General features: G+C 29.4%; 1 protein-coding gene and 1 pseudogene across 3 annotated transcripts; one reads left to right on the top strand and one right to left on the bottom strand.

Annotated features, from left to right (window-relative positions):
* Positions 1-646: 646 nt before the first annotated feature.
* On the bottom strand, positions 647-15999 carry LOC111901583 (MLO-like protein 12). Of its 3 annotated transcripts, XM_052767432.1 has the most exons (16): positions 15850-15998; positions 15538-15683; positions 15150-15207; positions 14906-15057; positions 6387-6503; positions 6119-6179; positions 5947-6035; positions 4644-4718; positions 3819-3913; positions 3673-3722; positions 2938-2978; positions 2655-2828; positions 2422-2457; positions 2229-2296; positions 1279-1339; positions 647-1119 (listed from the first exon to the last, which is right to left on the bottom strand). In XM_052767432.1, exons 1-16 carry the CDS (start codon positions 15878-15880, stop codon positions 676-678), a joined length of 1698 nt encoding a protein of 565 aa, XP_052623392.1. In that variant the 5' UTR covers positions 15881-15998; the 3' UTR covers positions 647-675. The 3 variants fall into 3 exon arrangements, with proteins under 3 accessions (XP_052623392.1, XP_052623393.1, XP_052623391.1); XM_052767433.1 differs by lacking the exon at positions 4644-4718 and having other exon boundaries at positions 15850-15999; XM_052767431.1 differs by lacking the exons at positions 647-1119; positions 1279-1339; positions 2229-2296; ... (10 more) ...; positions 15538-15683; positions 15850-15998 and adding exons at positions 10494-10886; positions 10970-13237; positions 13865-13931 and having other exon boundaries at positions 14906-15042.
* Positions 6851-10298, top strand: LOC111901584 (guanosine nucleotide diphosphate dissociation inhibitor At5g09550-like; annotated as a pseudogene).
* Positions 16000-18403: the final 2404 nt, after the last annotated feature.

Genomic DNA, 18403 nt, shown 5'->3' with positions numbered 1-18403 from the left:
ATTATCTTTATGTAGTAAATTTTTATATTTTTTCGGACATAGAAATGACATGTATTTACTTAGTTATTTTTTATTTTATTCTTCGAAATCTAGTTTTTACTAAAAACGACCAAAATTTGTAGCCAAAATGCCGTTTAATTCGGTCTGTCTCTTATAAAAGTAAAATAGCGCAAAATAGGTAGTCAACAAAGGCTGTCGCTAACCCGAACACTTGAACGCTACTTGTTAAACTGGTTTTGTTGATCTGTGTATTGAGCATGTGTGACAGATATTTTCCATCGCTATAGGCAGTAATTCTAGTAGCAAAAATTAACGGAAACTCGACATATATCTACGCACAACACGTGTTCCACTCAACAAGAAATGTTTATTTATTTATTTATTTTTTTCTTTTTAACATCACATGAAATGATTTTGTGTTCGGATCTGGATGCCAAATAAAATCTAAGTGATACATGTATATGGTGTAGGGAATCGCTACATCAAGATGAATTAACTAAACTTATAACCGAAGTATCTTCCATATATATATATATATATATATATATATATATATATATATATATATATATATATATATATATATATATATATATATATATATATATATATATATATATATATATATATATATATATATATATATATATATATATATATACACACAGTACTCAATTACTTCTCTCTACCAAACGAAAAGTCTGAAATATCAACCTCATGTTGACCCCTAACCGGTCTAGGTCCAATCGGCAACTGAGTTGAGCTTGTACTTTCTTGAATCTCGCCTTCTTCTATATCACGTATTTCATCTTTTCTAATGTTCTCTGCATCTTCATATCTCTGGTCATGTCTCTGAGGAGACTCATTTGCCCAACCTTCGTGCTCAAAGTGTGAGCCTTTTGGAGAATTTGAAAGACTATCAAGACTGTTGTCTGGGTATCTATGCAAAAGATGCATCGGAGATGTACTTCCATGGAGTGGAGTTCCAGGTCTGCTTGAGAATGGTGAATTCGAAGGTGAATGGCCATGCTTGATGTTCTTTTTGGCTGTATGATGCCATGTTTTCAGGGCTTTTGCTACATCCTCACTGAAAATGGTGGGTTTCATTCTTGAACCCATCTGTGATAATAACAAGTCAACAAGAAACTGAAAAAGGTCAGAGGATTAAAGAATAAAGATTACTTTTGTTTGTTGTATAATGTTAAGGAGTCACGAGGGTGTATAAAAGGGAGTGTAATAATTAAACTTCAAAAAGTTGTAGTTAACCAAAAACTTTACCTGTGTTACTAATGCGTATAAAGGAAGTGTCACGTAACTGCATAGAAACTGTATCACCACCCTGAAAAAGAGCAACATGTACACATACTAACATTAGCTGGATGAGTAGGTTGTTTGTTAATTAATTATAAGTAGATCTGACAATGGGGCGGGTTTGGAGCGAATCGACCTTGATCCAAACCCTTTTAACAAATTTCAAAATCCGATCCAAACCCGCTCCGTAACCCGTAGGGTTTTGAATAATCAAACTCATACCCTTATCCACCGAATCAGCAGATATCCAAACCCGCCCCGTAACCCGTACATTTTTTGAATAAAAAAACACATTTTACTTAAATCATAAAATCACATTTATTAAATAAAACTAAGTTTTGATTTAGAAAACACATTATGTACTCGAGGACTTTCTATTGGAATTAAAATCATAATTTTAGTTACTTCCTATTGGTTTTTGACCGTCGATTGCATTGATAGAGAATAGAAATTACAAACTTTTTTTCCGGTTGATAAATAACCTTATTGATTTATAAATGAAATTGTTGATTACATGATGAAATATAAATGAAATGAAATCATGAATCTTGGGAGAAGAGTAGAAGACTGGAAGTCTAGAAGTTGAGTCCTTGACTCCTATGTAAAAATAATTTAGTCTTTGGCCTTTTATATTTGTATTTCTGATTGGAATTTAATGTAAACTTTATGCAATATAAAATATAAATTTATATTTCTAAAATTTATATGGGGCGGGTTATAAACGGAGCGGATCGGTGCTGATCCATACCCGACCCTTTTAATAAAAGGGTTAGTGGGTACGGGTCGTTAACGGGTAAACGGATCAAAAACTATGCTCCAAACCCATATAATTTTTAAGGGTTTGGATCGGATGAGGGTCAAAACCCGCTCCATTGACAGGCCTAGTTATAAGACACTCTCTAGAAATTGTAACTTACGCCATTGAGATCCTGATTACGATGTCTTCAACCCGATGGTGGAAGCAAGATCTGAAGCCGAATGTATACTTTTAAAAAGAAAGAAACACGAGTTAATTAATTACTTGTTACGCATGAATGGATCCATATCCTTTTTTGTACAAAGGTAATTCAAGAAATTAATAATTGCCCATTTTGGGGTGACAATGCTTACCCAACTCCACAAGAAAAAAGCCAGTTGAAATGCATTCTGTAAAGCCAAAAATAAAAGATCAGAACAAAGTTAAACAAAAACTCACATGTGAAATCTAGTTGAAAAAATTTGAATTATATATATATATATATATATATATATATATATATATATATATATATATATATATATATATATATATATATATATATATATATATATATATATATATATATATATATATATATGTTGACCTGAAAGAGAACAAAGTTGATCAATAGGAGTACGAGTTTGGGTCGACCAAACCAGAAGAGATCGTCGCCTGGCTGAACCATTGGTGTACCCTTCACCACATCTGCCATTTCATGAGTCCTTCTCCCCATTTTTGTTATTATAACTTGTAGTTTTGTTCCAATTAAAAGTATCATCTGCATTGTCAACGCTATGTCTCAAATTCTAGACATTAATCCTGATCACCATTAAGTAATGCAATTCACTTATGAACATATACACAACACTGGATTATCTAGAACTTACAACCAATGGGATGAAGGGAAGCCACAGGTATGCGTACCAATCTATCAAATTATGCAAAATTTAAAGAAATTAATAAAGTTATATAATTATACTAGTTTATAATCCGTAAGAACTACGATTACAAAATTAATTAAACTTTCTTAATCAAAATTCAAGATTATTAATCAATTATATTTTATGTAAATTATTTTAAATAAATTATTAATTAAGAGATATAAATACGTGAAAAATATGTCAACCTTATAATTTATATTTTTTGTTTAATTTTTATACTAATATTATTAGTTTAATTTAATTAGAGCAGAAATTTTAAAATAAAAACCAAATACGTTAACAAGTGACATAACATTAATTAGAAAACTTAATAAAGTCATTCATAACAAAAAAAAAATTTTTATTAGAATAGAGAGATATAAATATAAATTATTCAACATTTAATAGACAACCCACACGATAGATAAAGAAATTTATGAGATTCTAAACGTTGTATAAACAAAATATTTGATGATTTATCAATATTTTATTTTTCAATACTAAATAGAATATCTTTTAAATTTAAATTAATTAATACTACTTATAAAAAGACTAATCTAGGTACTCTTTGGATAATCAAATCATAAAGATTTTTGAACTAAAAAAATGTTATCTTTTGTTTGTATGACGTTAAATAAATAAATATAATTATATAATATCAAACGGACATAGTTAAAAAATTCTAAACTTTGTCACTTTTACCATGAGTGTTAGTGAGAAGGAGCAGGACCGCAAAAAACCACACTGTTGGACTGCGATATAAAGGTTTAATATTATCTGATAAGCTTCACATGTTTGAATTAAAATAAAGAATTTATGTAAAAAAAAAAAACAAATATTTTATCAACCTTATTCCAACTACGACTTTGAAATCTTCTTCAAGCGACCTACTAATGTATTTCTGGAAATCAAACCGTTGTTGGCTCTCAGCAGGTAAATGCGTCTGTATATATACAAACAAAATATAATAAGATAAACAGATTACACTTCCATTAAGATTTTGAAGAAAAAAAAAAAGAAAAAATTTAACATATAATCTCAGCCACATATTTCTTATTTGTTATTCTAACGCTCCAACATACCGACGTGGCTGGATATGTTAAATCATAAATGATTATATAACGGAAATGTATAATCATATATGAGTGTACATATATGTTTGTTCACAAACTGATGAATCATATATGATTATGGTGATTCGTGGCAGAGTAGATGGTGGTGATATAGGTGGCGGTGGTATACTTGACGGAGGTGGCAGTGGTGTGGTTGGTTGGTGGCAAAGGTGGTGGTGATGACGGGTTGTGATGATAGGGAAGGTGACGGGGGAAAATGAACAGACAATGCTTCATAATCATTTATGAATATAACTCTTCAGTCGCACCGGTATGTCGGTACGACAAATTAAAAATATATAATATGGCTGACGTTGAATCTTAAAATTTCTATTTCTTTTGAAATCTCAATTTAACTCAAGATAAAATAAATAAATAAACAATTAGTCTATTAATTAAGTTTTTGGAGACGCTACTAGAAAACTAATTGTGGCTTCTAGTCGCGTCAAGATCGTCACACGATTGAGAAATTTTTAGATTGAAATATAATATGCAACTTTTTTTTTATAATAATTGAAGGAACTAACATAAGAAATAAATTTAGAGGTTATTGGTATTTACATTGATGAAGCCATGTCGGAGGGTAAGATAATCAACTTTCGGAACCGATCTCAAGAATTGTCTGAAAAAACAGCCCTATATTTTGCAACAAAAATAAATATTAATAAATCTAACGAAATGGGATCATCATATAAACAATGTTTCAAGTTAAATATTATATGATTATATATTTTGTATGTTTTTTATTTCATTATTACTCGTATATTTTGGGATTTTCAATATATGTCTTGATGGTAACCATAATAAACATTAATTATGAAAAATCTATTATCATAATTTAATAAAGATGTATTAATTATAGAAAATATTTTCAAATTGAAAATATGAAAACTATTTATTATGAAAAAAAAATATTTTTAATTAAAATATTTCATATTTATTTATGATAATAGTTTTTATAACTAATCTTTCTTATGTGTATTCTTAGGACAAATATTAGAAAGCCTCTATTTTTAAAAGGATTAATTTTAATATAAAATTTATAATTCAGTTATTTTTTGGAGTAACTTATTGGAAATAAAAATGATTAAAACGGATGAAAATGATAATCTTTCTATTTTTAGAAATACATAAACTTCATTCGATCGTGACACACCGAAAGTTACGTAAGTGAAAATATAAACATGTTAATAAATGTTTTTTTAGAAAGAAATTTATTTCTGTCGTTTTAAATAAAAATAGAAAAATTGTCAAGTGCCTATTTAAAGACGTTACCAAAGTCATACATTTATTGCATAATAATGATCCAACTTTTTGTGGTGCTCATTCAATCTTAGAGTAGACATATTCTATATGTGGTTGAATCCAATTTTCATATTATTGATAGAGAATGTCAAGCTGTCCACGTGATTGAATTTCTTGAATTACTCACCTTTCTTGTTTTTGAATGGTACGTATAGTTGTTTAAAAATTTAAACAAATATATTGAAATTGTAACAAGATTGTTTTTTTCTAGAAAATAAACAAATGAGAATAAACATTTTCTTTCTTATAATTTCTTTTATGTATTCTGAATTATTTTCATGAAGATACAAATACATCTTTTTTCTTATTTTACAAACAACGTTGTGTTATCAATTCTCATCATCCCTGATTAAAACTCCAAGATTTTAACTTGCCATTTATGTCTAGAAACTTATATTAAAAAAATATAAAAGATGTTTGATAGTTATTGACTAAGTCAGATTTAATTAAGTGAGACTCAATTTCTTACCAACCTAATAAGACATATCACTGACTATATATATCAAACAACCCATGAATGTTATGAGTCAATCTGGTGATAATTCTTATAAATACTTACAATCCATAGAAGAACTGTTGAGTTGCTCCAAACTCTCAAATGCCTACGGCCAAATGTTGTCTCTCTTGCAAATCTAAATCTCTCCGGATCTGTGTATAACATAAAATTATAATTATACATTTTGTCATTTTATGATATTATAATTTTTTAATATGAATATAATGTCAATTACCATGATGATACTGATATTCAACGGTCTTTGTTTCCTCTTCCCAAGCCCTCCACTTCTTCATCTGTATCCATTTTCATTAAAGATTTTAGAGATGACAATATTAAAGAACGTATTGCATGCTTTGTTTGCACTTTTGAGTATATATATATATATATATATATATATATATATATATATATATATATATATATATATATATATATATATATATATATATATATATATATATATATATATATATATATATATATATCATGAAATCTTTTACCTTGAGTCTACCCAAAATCAAGGTAAGAAGGCAGTAAAGGACATGGACCACAGCCAACACAAAGATGAATATGTGGAGTTGATGTATCCCATAATTTGACACCATTTGCACCTTTCCCTACATAAAGTATTAAATCATTTAATATTTAATTGTATACGATACAAAAATTCAAGAAAAAAGGAGTGAAATAATTAACGAAAAAGTGATCATGTTCCGAACTATCAACTGTCTACATATTAGCTCCCATCTATATATATATATATATATATATATATATATATATATATATATATATATATATATATATATATATATATATATATATATATATATATATATATATATATATATATATATATATATATATATATATATATATATATATATATATATATAGGGAAAAGGGAATATACATTATAGCCCCACCTAAGCTTAGGTACAAAACCCTCTAAAATGACGTCGTTTTAAAACTTAAATACCATCCCGTCGCATTTTCTTCCTCTGAATAGTAATAACCATTATTTCATCTGTTCCCAACATCAAGAACACAATCAGCCCTTCCTTCTTTCATATCAAGATTACAACATTAATCGTGAATCCCCAGCTTAAACCGTTAATCGAGAATTCCCATATCGTCATCTTTACCAATCAAACATCTTCCCTCTTTCTCTTCATTGACTGATAGTTTTAGTTGATTAAAATCAAATCACTCAATTTTTTCATTTCATTTGATGTTCGTTAACCTAATTGCACCACCATGGATGAAGAATACGATGTGATAGTACTCGGCACCGGTCTCAAGGAATGCATCATCAGTGGTCTCCTCTCCGTCGATGGCCTCAAAGTACGTCTTTCTCCAAATCATTTGTTGTGCGTATATATCTTGGAATGTATGTATGTATGTATATGTGTTCAATTTCTCATACTGAGATGCATTTTGTGATTGAAATGATCAAATCAATTTCATTAATCTCGATCCTGCTATTCGTTGTTTGAAATTTTGATTCCGATTATTTAGATCGTACTTTTTACTGCTGCAAATTGATGCTGTGTTCTGGTGCTCCAGTCCGTGGTATGAATTCATTTTCTGCTCCGATAAATTTTATTCTGTAATTGCTTTCAGCTGCAATTAGTATGTATATCGAGATTCAGCCTATTTTGATTACGTTCCTGTTCATGAAAACGCCTTTTTTGGAAGTTCGTCTTAACATAATAACGATGGTAACAAAATTAGACACAACGAAATCTAATGGCAAAACTAAAAGCTCATAATATACGAGCCTACTTGTTCCTCAAGCTCTTCATGTTGAAATTCGTGCTAACCAGTAATTAGACTCCCATTGGATCCTGTTTTGAGGTATGACCTAACAAATAGCTAAAAGTTGGTCTTGTATGATCATTGCTTGTCTATTTGTACAGCTACTTCACATGGATAGAAATGATTACTATGGAGGCGAATCAACTTCACTTAACCTAAACCAGGTATTATTAATATTATAAGTTTATAACTAAATAATTCATTCAAAACTTTTACTATTGTTTTTGTTATTCGTTTGACATTAATAGATTAATATGTATACTCTATAGCTCTGGAAGCGATTCAAGGGTGGTGATTCACCTCCTGCAGAATTAGGCCAAAGCAAGTTTAAAATGTTGATATGGTCCCCAAGGCATGTGTAATTTTTTGAAAAATAATGAATACTTATTATGAGCAACCATCTTAAACTTATGTCAAATTGGTCTTTTTTGCAGTTTATGATGGCTAATGGTGCCTTAGTTTGTGTTCTAATTCACACTAATGTCACAAAATACCTTAATTTCAAGGCTGTTGATGGAAGCTATGTGTACAACAAAGGAAAGGTATATGAAAACCCCTTTAGCCTCTACAAATTGTAAATCATTCTAACTTGTAATCTTTTCAAAACTGGGAATTCTTTTCTTTCAGGTTCACAAAGTTCCAGCAACTGATGTTGAAGCACTTAAATCCCCTCTCATGGGATTATTTGAAAAACATCGTGCTAGAAAGTTCTTCATTTATGTTCAAGACTACGATGATAATGATCCAAAATCAAAAGAAGGGTTGGATCTTAATAAAGTTCCAGCAAAAGATGTTATTTCGTATGATCTTAACCTCACCCTTTTTTTCATTTATTCAATTATCTAACTTCATTGCTACTGTTTTATGATGTTTGACTTATTGTTTTATGTAGGAAAAAATATGGACTAGATGATAATACAATTGATTTTATTGGACATGCATTGGCACTTTATAGGGATGACTCTTATTTGGATCAATCAGCTATAGATTTTATCAAGAGAGTTAAGGTGAAACTTTTTTTGTTTTTTCACAGAACTAAAAGATAACTTTATTATCTTTCATAATTTAAATTATGTTGTTTTAATGTACTATGAATAAGATTGTTTTTATTTTCTAATTGTCTAATAGTATTTTATATTTCACAAATAGCTATATGCAGAGTCATTAGCTAGGTTTGCAGGAGGTTCTCCATATATCTACCCTCTCTATGGACTAGGAGAATTACCTCAGGTATAATCAATAAAAAATGATTTGTTTATTTAATTATTTAATTTGCTATTTGTATCTATTTAACTTTATCTGATAAATATTTTCAGGCATTTGCTCGTTTGAGTGCAGTCTATGGTGGCACCTACATGCTCAACAAACCAGAATGCAAGGTAATCCACAGAACTAGAATTCCAGATTCCATTCCTTTCCATGGATGGAATTCAATTTTGTTATATTCCTTCAAATCCCATGTTTCATGAGTGAAGGGAATTCAATTTCATTTACCATTCCATTCCATTCTTCCTTTTTCTTCAAAAAGACCAAAATACCCTTTGTCATATTCCAATTCCATTGACAGATTCCATTGCTTTCAATAAACAGGTAGAGTTTGAAGATGGGAAAGCAATTGGTGTGACATCAGAAGGAGAAACTGCAAAATGCAAAAAAGTAGTATGTGATCCCTCATATTTACCCGATAAGGTATAAAATTTAATTTTAATAAACTTTTAATCTTACCTTTTTCAATATAAATTAAAAGAAAAAAAAATCTCATTTCTTGAAACAGGTAAAAGCAGTTGGCAAAGTAGCACGTGCTATTTGCATCATGAGTCACCCCATCCCACACACTAATGATGCCCATTCAACTCAAGTCATCCTACCCCATAAACAACTAGGCCGCAAATCAGACATGTAATAATTACTTTTTTACCCCTCAATAATAACATATATACAAATTTTCAAATGACTCTGTAAGTTTGTTTTTTTAGGTATTTGTTTTGCTGTTCATATTCTCACAATGTAGCAATTCTCCGGTATAAGCTAATTTTGGGTATCTATTCATTTGAGCTATTGATCCTACATTTTTCACTTGCGTTATGTAGATACCAAATCAATAACATTTTGACTGGATAATATCTGGTGCAGTTGTGAGAATGCAAGGTGGTATAAATTCAGTAAGGAATGTTTGGGAAGAACCGGTGGCTTATGATGTTCCAATATCAACATTTTTGTTGGAGGTAGTCTTTCGGCCTTTAATTTCTTTTACCCTTTTTTATAATGCTAATACATTTTGTGAAGGCCTTCCTGCCTATATTTACTCATGTTTGACACATTGTATATTCTTCATCTGGAGCTAGGTGCACTACTTTACATTTTACACACCAACCTAACACCCATGAGCAAGAGGGACAGTAGGGGTAATTTGGGGACTACTGTGAAAGTTGAGGCAGGATCACAAATAGCAACAAGATGGACTACTCTACAAGCCTCTTTGTATACTCATCACTCGTGTTTAGTATATTTAAAACCTCATTGTCATTATTTGTAATTAGTTGAAACAATTCGTTAACTTTATCTATGGTGCTGTCATATTTTTGACATCTTTGTTTCAGTTTGTAATATGTACATTCCCAACCATTAGTTGGGTTTTTGTTATAATAAAATTCTTATTTTGAAATATCAAAATGATTGTTGTTTACTAGAAGTTCTCTACTTTATTTTCAATCTATAATAGCATCGTACTTTCATTTTTAACACATAAAAGCATTGTACTTTCAATTTTTACACATAATACCCCCTTACTTACATTTTTAACATATAATAGCATTGTACTTTCATTTTTACAAATAACAACATCGTACTTTCATTTTTTACACATAATACCCCCGTACTTACATTTTTAACATATAATAGCATCTTACTTTTATTTTTTACACACATCACCCCTGTATTTTCATTTTTTAGACATAGCATTAACCATTCAAATTTTGCATTTCAAAACAGCAACCTAGATGATTTATGTCCAAAACTGGAAAAAAGACAATTAAACTAAACTAGAAAAAAGGAAAATTAACCAAAACTTGAAAAAAAAGGACAATTAACTAAAACAAAAATGTCATCAACCATGTGGATTTTTCACTTTCTCACATCAACTACATATTTGATTATTGTTTCTCTTGCAACGATTCATCTACCTGTTACATGAAAATATAAATAGATTATTATATAAATATAAGAACTCTAAAATGATGACATAGTAAGTTAATACTATAAGTACCTTTCTTTTAGAACAACTAGTAGCATAATGACCTAATTCTTGACAGTAAGAGCATGTTCGTTTTTTTGGCCCTTCAACAGAAGACTTGATTCTACTAGCAATTTTAGGACGCCCTTTCGTGTTAGTTGGACCAACAGGATCCCGAACAGATATCTGAGGCGTCATATCGAATTGTGAAATTCTCACACAAGAACCTTGAGATACATTCTCAACTGGTATAGGTTTTTTCCGAATTTCTTGTTCTTGTAAGAGCTTTATCAATATGTTATTGACGTTTTCTATTTCTGAAGGAGAGTCTTTTGCTTGTTCAATAACTTTGTTAAAATTTGAACGAACACACCATAAAGTGTAAGCACTGACGCCATTTTTGTTATTCATTTCTTCGAGTCCGATGCTACGCTTACCCACCTTGTACCTAGCATTAAGGGTCCATCGAGGTAAAATGTAGTGACTCGGAAGTGTGTCAACATGCCTCTTCTTCATTACATACAAGATATGTTTGCATAAAATCCCACATGTCTCATACTTAGCACAAGAACATGTCACATGCATCTTTTTTAACAAACAAAAGCTAACAATCCGCCAATATTTTTTGTCAACATTCAATTGTCCAACTCGATACTTGATTTCTTCTGTACTTTTGCTTAGAGTCTCATGCGTTAAATTGTTGGTAGCTTCTATCCATTCTTTTTTGAAAATCTCAAAAACCTTTCTGGTATAACACTCACCTGCTTTTGCTTCAATTGGATGTATTGAGGAAAGAACCGGCCTCGAGTTCATAGTCTTGAAATCTTCATCTTCTTCGGCAGCCCTTCGTGACGCAACTGCTTTATCATATTGTACTAAAAAATCATTCAACATGGTACTCGAGTTAACAAAATCATCAAAAAAAGAATTAATACTCTCACTTCGTCCACTTGTTGTCATACCGGCCAAGAAAATATCCTTTAAGAAAGCTTTAGCCCAATGTATTCGTTGGTTATACATATCAGTTATCCAACAATTATTTTCAAGTTTATACTTATCACGTATAACTTCCCACATAGTTTCAAATTCTTCAATTGTATCACTCATTACCCATTCTTTATATGATTCTTGAAAATCACTATAACGGGAAATGTATGGTCGAAGGTGCTCCAATTCATGCTTTTTTATATGCCATGCACAAAAGCGATGCCGAGCGTTCGGAAACACTTTTTTTATTGCATTACCCATAGCCTTGTCTTGATCAGTAATAATAGCATTTGGATACTTGCTAAACATACATTTTAGGAAATGCTCAAACAACCATACAAAAGTTTCTTCCTTTTCATTTTCTAACAACGCTCCACCAAATAGTATAGATTGTCCATGATGGTTCACCCCGGTAAATGGAGCAAAAGGCATCTTGAATTTGTTTGTCATATACGTGACATCAAACACAACAACATCTCCAAATTTAGTAAAATCGTCTCTTGATCTTCCATCAGCCCAAAAAATATTTCTAGGACACCCATCACTACACAAATCCACAACATAATACTGATCATTATCCACCAATGCTTTATCCTGTAAATGTTTAATTAGTCCATAGAACTCTCTTCCTCTATTGTGTTTTCGTTGCTCAGATAATACATCAACGCATTGTTTTGAAGTTACATCAGGTTCATTTGAGGTTTTCATTGCATTAATAGTCTTTTTAATCTGAGAAGGTTTCAACCCTGATTGATTAAGTTGCACCATGAGAGATTTACATTCCATTGTACGATGAAACTTCGCATGAGAACGATGCTTCATCACCTTCGTTGGTGTGATGCTCAATTCGTGATTATGTGTGTCATCAAACAAGTCCACAAACCATTTCCCATCCTTCCTTTTTGAAATTCGGAGCATTGCTTTGCATCCGATTCTAACTTCTCTACGACGTTTTTTTTCATGTCCACTTGAAGTATTACCATCCTCCCGTTTAAAACCTTCTTTGTCGCATACAAGTGTCTTTCGATAAGGTTCATTTGTTCCCTTATTTTTGCATGTAGTATGAATACGTATACCAAATCCATGTACAAATGCATAATCATTATAAAAGGCATACGCATCATCGGTTGTATCGAAAACCTTTCCCAAAATGTTTTCACCATTAACTTCATCTTTATCACTTTCGACATTTGCATCAACGCAATTTATTTTTTCAGATTCATATGTGGCTATTGACAAATCCTCTGCGTCAACTTCTTCAGTTATTTGTGTATTTATAGGGTGTACATCAGCTTCACTTTCATTCATTATGTACTGCACAAAAGGAAACAATGTATGATTTAGCATTAAAATTATCATGATCAAGATTATACCAATGTTTGATTTGACGGTAGGCAATCAATCAAATTGACAATCTAGAAAAATCCAATAGAGTATAGGGTATCATTGAAATAATCAAGTACAATCAAACAAAAAATAAGGAACAACTTTAATATGGACAACAAATCAAGAAAAATCGATCACCCGAGTAACTCCAACAATTATAATAACAAACCAGATGAGTTCCTGATCTCTGCTCAGAATTTTACTGTGATTTTGTGAGCTTGTATGTTTATTTTCTCTTGTTTCCTATAATTATTTGCTTGTCATTCAATACTATCGTTGATTAAGTCAGTTTGAGTTTGAATTGAGGATAATCACATAATGGAATTCGGACACTTACATAATCAAACTTGCTCACAAACCACAACAAAATCAAAAACAGAAAATCGAGTTGATGATCATAAAATGAAGATAAATAACTTCCTTAATTAAGCATGTATTTTGATTACCATGGTAAAAGATAATTTAACTAAACTCTCAAAAGTAATCTCTCAATAACTCAGTGATAGTAGCCAATCTTAATTGGAACCAAGTGATGAATAGAAAGTCATTGAATACCTGTAATGTTTTTTCAAGGAGAAGACAACTTCTAAGAAACCAATCTTAATTGGAACTAATAGAAATCCTGTCAAATTAAAAAAAAATTGAAATTACAAGCTAATTATTTGATAACACAAATCAATCACACATATGCAAAAAAAATGTTTATATGAACTCCCAATATCTTAAAAGTGAAAAAGCAAGTTAATATTTTTTTATAATGACATGAAAATAATTAAGTGTATTCTCTTAATTTTGATGGTTTGTTAGTTGGACCTAAATGAGCATAATTTTATTTCGTCGTTGATTAACCTGACGACAAAAGTGCCAATTTGCTTCTTAATTACATAAAGTGTACGTCAAATTATCAATAGATCAAATTGTGAACTATAATGATCTTTGGAAGTCGAAACCAATTATTAAAAAGGAGTTCATAATTGAATGCGTGCATATGACTTTGGTTTCATAAACAAATTACACTAAATAAGTGAGGAAGATGAGTACCTTGCGATTAAGAAAAAAAAGCGATGAAGGAAAAAAAATGATTATGAGATTGCGATTATAACAGAATTAGGGAAAATCTTTTAGTTCAATTGAGAAGCTCGTGAATTTCGCTCCAAAACATGGTATTGGTATTTACGTTTTAAAACGATGTCATTTTAGAGGGTTTTGTACCTAAGCTTAGGTAGGGCTATAATGTATATTCCCTATCCCCATATATATATATATATATATATATATATATATATATATATATATATATATATATATATATATATATATATATATATATATATATATATATATATATATATATATATATATATATATATATAGATGGGAGCTAATATGTAGACAGTTGATAGTTCGGAACATGATCACTTTTTCGTTAATTATTTCACTCCTATATATATATATATATATATATATATATATATATATATATATATATATATATATATATATATATATATATATATATATATATATATATATATATTTGTTTAAATAATTACTGAATTAAACTTAAGTCTAATCAAAATCACTGTAATTATAAACCTTTTTTAAACATGGATCATAGTAGTCATCGTCTGATGTTTTCCTGTTACAAGGGTGCCATGTTCTTGCAACTCTACTTGGAATACATATATCAGAGATTGGTCCTTGACCCACCGTTAGCAGCAGCGATATGAACCCTAGAATCATCAATTCTGGAAAAGTGTATGCATTTGAATAAATTAAACAAGTCAAAGAATATAAAATGAAATGATGACTGATCGTTGAGTAACCATTATAAATTTACCTGCTTTGATCTTTTCAAGGGCTTCACTGAGGGCTTTCTTGTGTTTATGATGTAACCACTACAAAACGATACAAAGAGAAAAGGATTTAGAGCTTATTTGTTTTCATTTGTTTAACAATAGGAGTTTTTTGTTGAATGTCATGTTTTTGTCAATGGAAAAACAGTAAATAACTAAATATGATAGGAATAAGAAGAAATAAACAAATAGATGTTCCAAAAACAATGGAAATCAATGAATAAAGAAACATTTGGTCCAAAAAGGAATGTGGTTTCAAGTGATATAATATTTTCTTAGTTGTAATAAGTTTCAGATCATTATTTAAGGCTTTTGAGTTATACACAGAAATGGTTTTATGACACAAGAAGATAAGAGAAGAGAAGAACATACATGGCCTAAGAGATGAAGGATGTATTCAAGAGCAATGGAAATGGCGAGTATGACAAACACCACCACTGCTACTGCCCATGATGGTGTTACCTCTAATGATCTCTCTTTTAGCCTTACATACCCTTGATCGCCTCCCTCATCCATATCTTATACTTGTAGAACAGTAGAAGAAGGGTTAATGAGTTCAGTTAGGATTTTAAAGAATGATACTTGAAATTGGAAACACAATGGGAATATGTAGATACACATATAGCTATCGAAAATAAACTATTCATTAATGTCAAATCTCTAATTTAAAGACTTTGACTTTACCTATACTTGAGTAAGATGCCAAAACACCCATGGGATACCAAGTTGGGGGATATCATCTGATCTTCATAACTTCGTCCAAAGTTGAACAGACTTTTTCTATCGAACCTTTAATTTCATTTTTCATATAACAGAGTCAACACTGATTCTGAACATTAATTAACGAGTTTTTTTTTTCTATGATATATATATATATATATATATATATATATATATATATATATATATATATATATATATATATATATATATATATATATATATATATATATATATTCATTTTTCACATAACAGAGTCAACACTGATTCTAAACATTAACGAGTTTTCTCTCTCTCTCTCTCTCTCTCTCTCTCTCTCTCTCTCTCTCTATATATATATATATATATATATATATATATATATATATATATATATATATATATATATATATATATATATATATACAGAGAGAGAGAGAGAGAGAGAGGAGTGGTTCAAATAACAACCATAAAAGATTAAGAACCTAAGAACCCCATTAGTTAATAAATATTTACATGATATGCTTGTTAAACATGTGAAAATCCTTTTTTTTCTCTCTTTTCGATACAAAAAGAGCAAAATTGTAATTTTTGCAGTATAATATTTTTCATTCTTATATGTTTTCATATTTGAACACAAAACTTATATAAATTACAAGTTTATACAGTTCATTCGTAATTTAATTCACAAAATTCACAATTTAATACAAACCATTTTACACTAATTCACAAACTTAAAGAAATCAAAATTTCAAACCCTACTACTACCACCACCACACGCTGCCACCAACCACCTATACCAGCATCACAACCATTATTTTCTTCTAAATTAGATCTGTAAACAAATCATACATTAATAACATAAATACTGCATTCACAGTCTAATAAAACCATTTATTTCACTCATTTTGAATTTAATGCAAAATTATTATTAAAACTAATGTAATCTTATATACTTATAGAACACAAAAAATAAATATATTCAGAAAAAAAAATTAATAAAAAAATTTATACATAAATCATTCATATTTTAAATTGTGAATTTAATATATTAAGTCGTGAATAAAATTTACATTATTTCAAAAGCAAACAAAAAAATTATAAAATAATCACAGCTTAATGTCAATTCATTCACAGCTTTATATAATCAACTCATAATTTAATACACAAAATTTACAGCTTAATATAGTCAATTCATAGTCTAGGAAGAAAATATACAGTTTAATGCAGTCAATTCACAGTTTAAAACACAAAAATCATAGTTTAATACACAAAATTCAAAGTTTAATACACAAAAAATATGCATCCATAACCATATTTTCAGTTTAACACTCTTTATATAGTCAATACAAAGTTTGTACACAAAATTCATAGCTTAATACAAGTAACTTCATAGTTTCATATACATAATTCACAACTTAATCTAATCAATTTACAGTTCAAACAGAAAATTCACAGCTTAATACAGTCAATTAATAGTTTAAAAAGAAAATTCAAAGCTTAGTGTAATCAATTCACAGTTTAAAACACAAAAATGACAACTTAGTAGACTAAATTCACATTTTAATACACAAAAAGTAGTATTCACATCCATATTATCAACTTAAAACACTTATTACAATTAATACACAATTTAATATATAAAATTCACAAACTAGTATAATAAATTTAAAGTTTAATTCAAAAAAAATTATACATTCACAAGTTAATAGCAGTTAAAACTAAGATTAACAAAATTATATGACAAATGAGAGATTAAAATATCAAATTCGCACATTAACAGAAAAAAAAAACAAAAAAATAAAACCAAAATATAATAGAAATCTACAACAAATGAAAGTAGAAAAACATAATATCAACTTATAACTTTTAATTCATAGTTAAATACAGAAAATTCACTGTTTAATACCCAAAAAAAATATGCATTCAAAAGCATATTTTCAACTAAAAAATTTAATACAATCAATTCACAGTTTAATACAATTAATTCAAAGTTAAATATACAAAACTCACAGCTTAATATAGTCAATTTACAGTTTAAACAACAAATTCACAGCTTTATCCATTCAATTCGCAATTTTAAACACAAATATCACAGCTAAATACACAAACTTCATAGTTTAATATACAAAAAAATATGCATTCACAACTTAATTCACAGCTTAATAACTTACCAAATTTCATTGAGACATTTCATCAAACACCTTATGTGCATCTTTTTTTCAGAACTTCCTTTCGTAAACACCATCAATGTAAACACCATACACACACCAGATCTAACCTAAAATGGACAAAAACATCAGATCAGATGTCGATTTGGTGGTGTTTTGACCAAAAATAAGATAGACAAAGATGAAAATGAGTTATACATGGGAAGAGGTGACACATAACAGATCTGGTACAAAGTTGACAAACATTTTCGCTGGTGATGGAACATTTCAGAGAAAAAAATAAGTTCAAGAGTTCTGAAGGCGGATGTTCTAGATCTGAAGGTGGCGACTCCAGATCTGAAGGTTGGCGGATGGTGGTGGTGTGACAA

Source organism: Lactuca sativa, chromosome 9 (genome assembly GCF_002870075.4).
Source record: "Lactuca sativa cultivar Salinas chromosome 9, Lsat_Salinas_v11, whole genome shotgun sequence".
Classification (NCBI taxonomy): Eukaryota; Viridiplantae; Streptophyta; class Magnoliopsida; order Asterales; family Asteraceae; genus Lactuca; species Lactuca sativa.
This window is presented reverse-complemented; position numbering and strand designations above follow the sequence as displayed.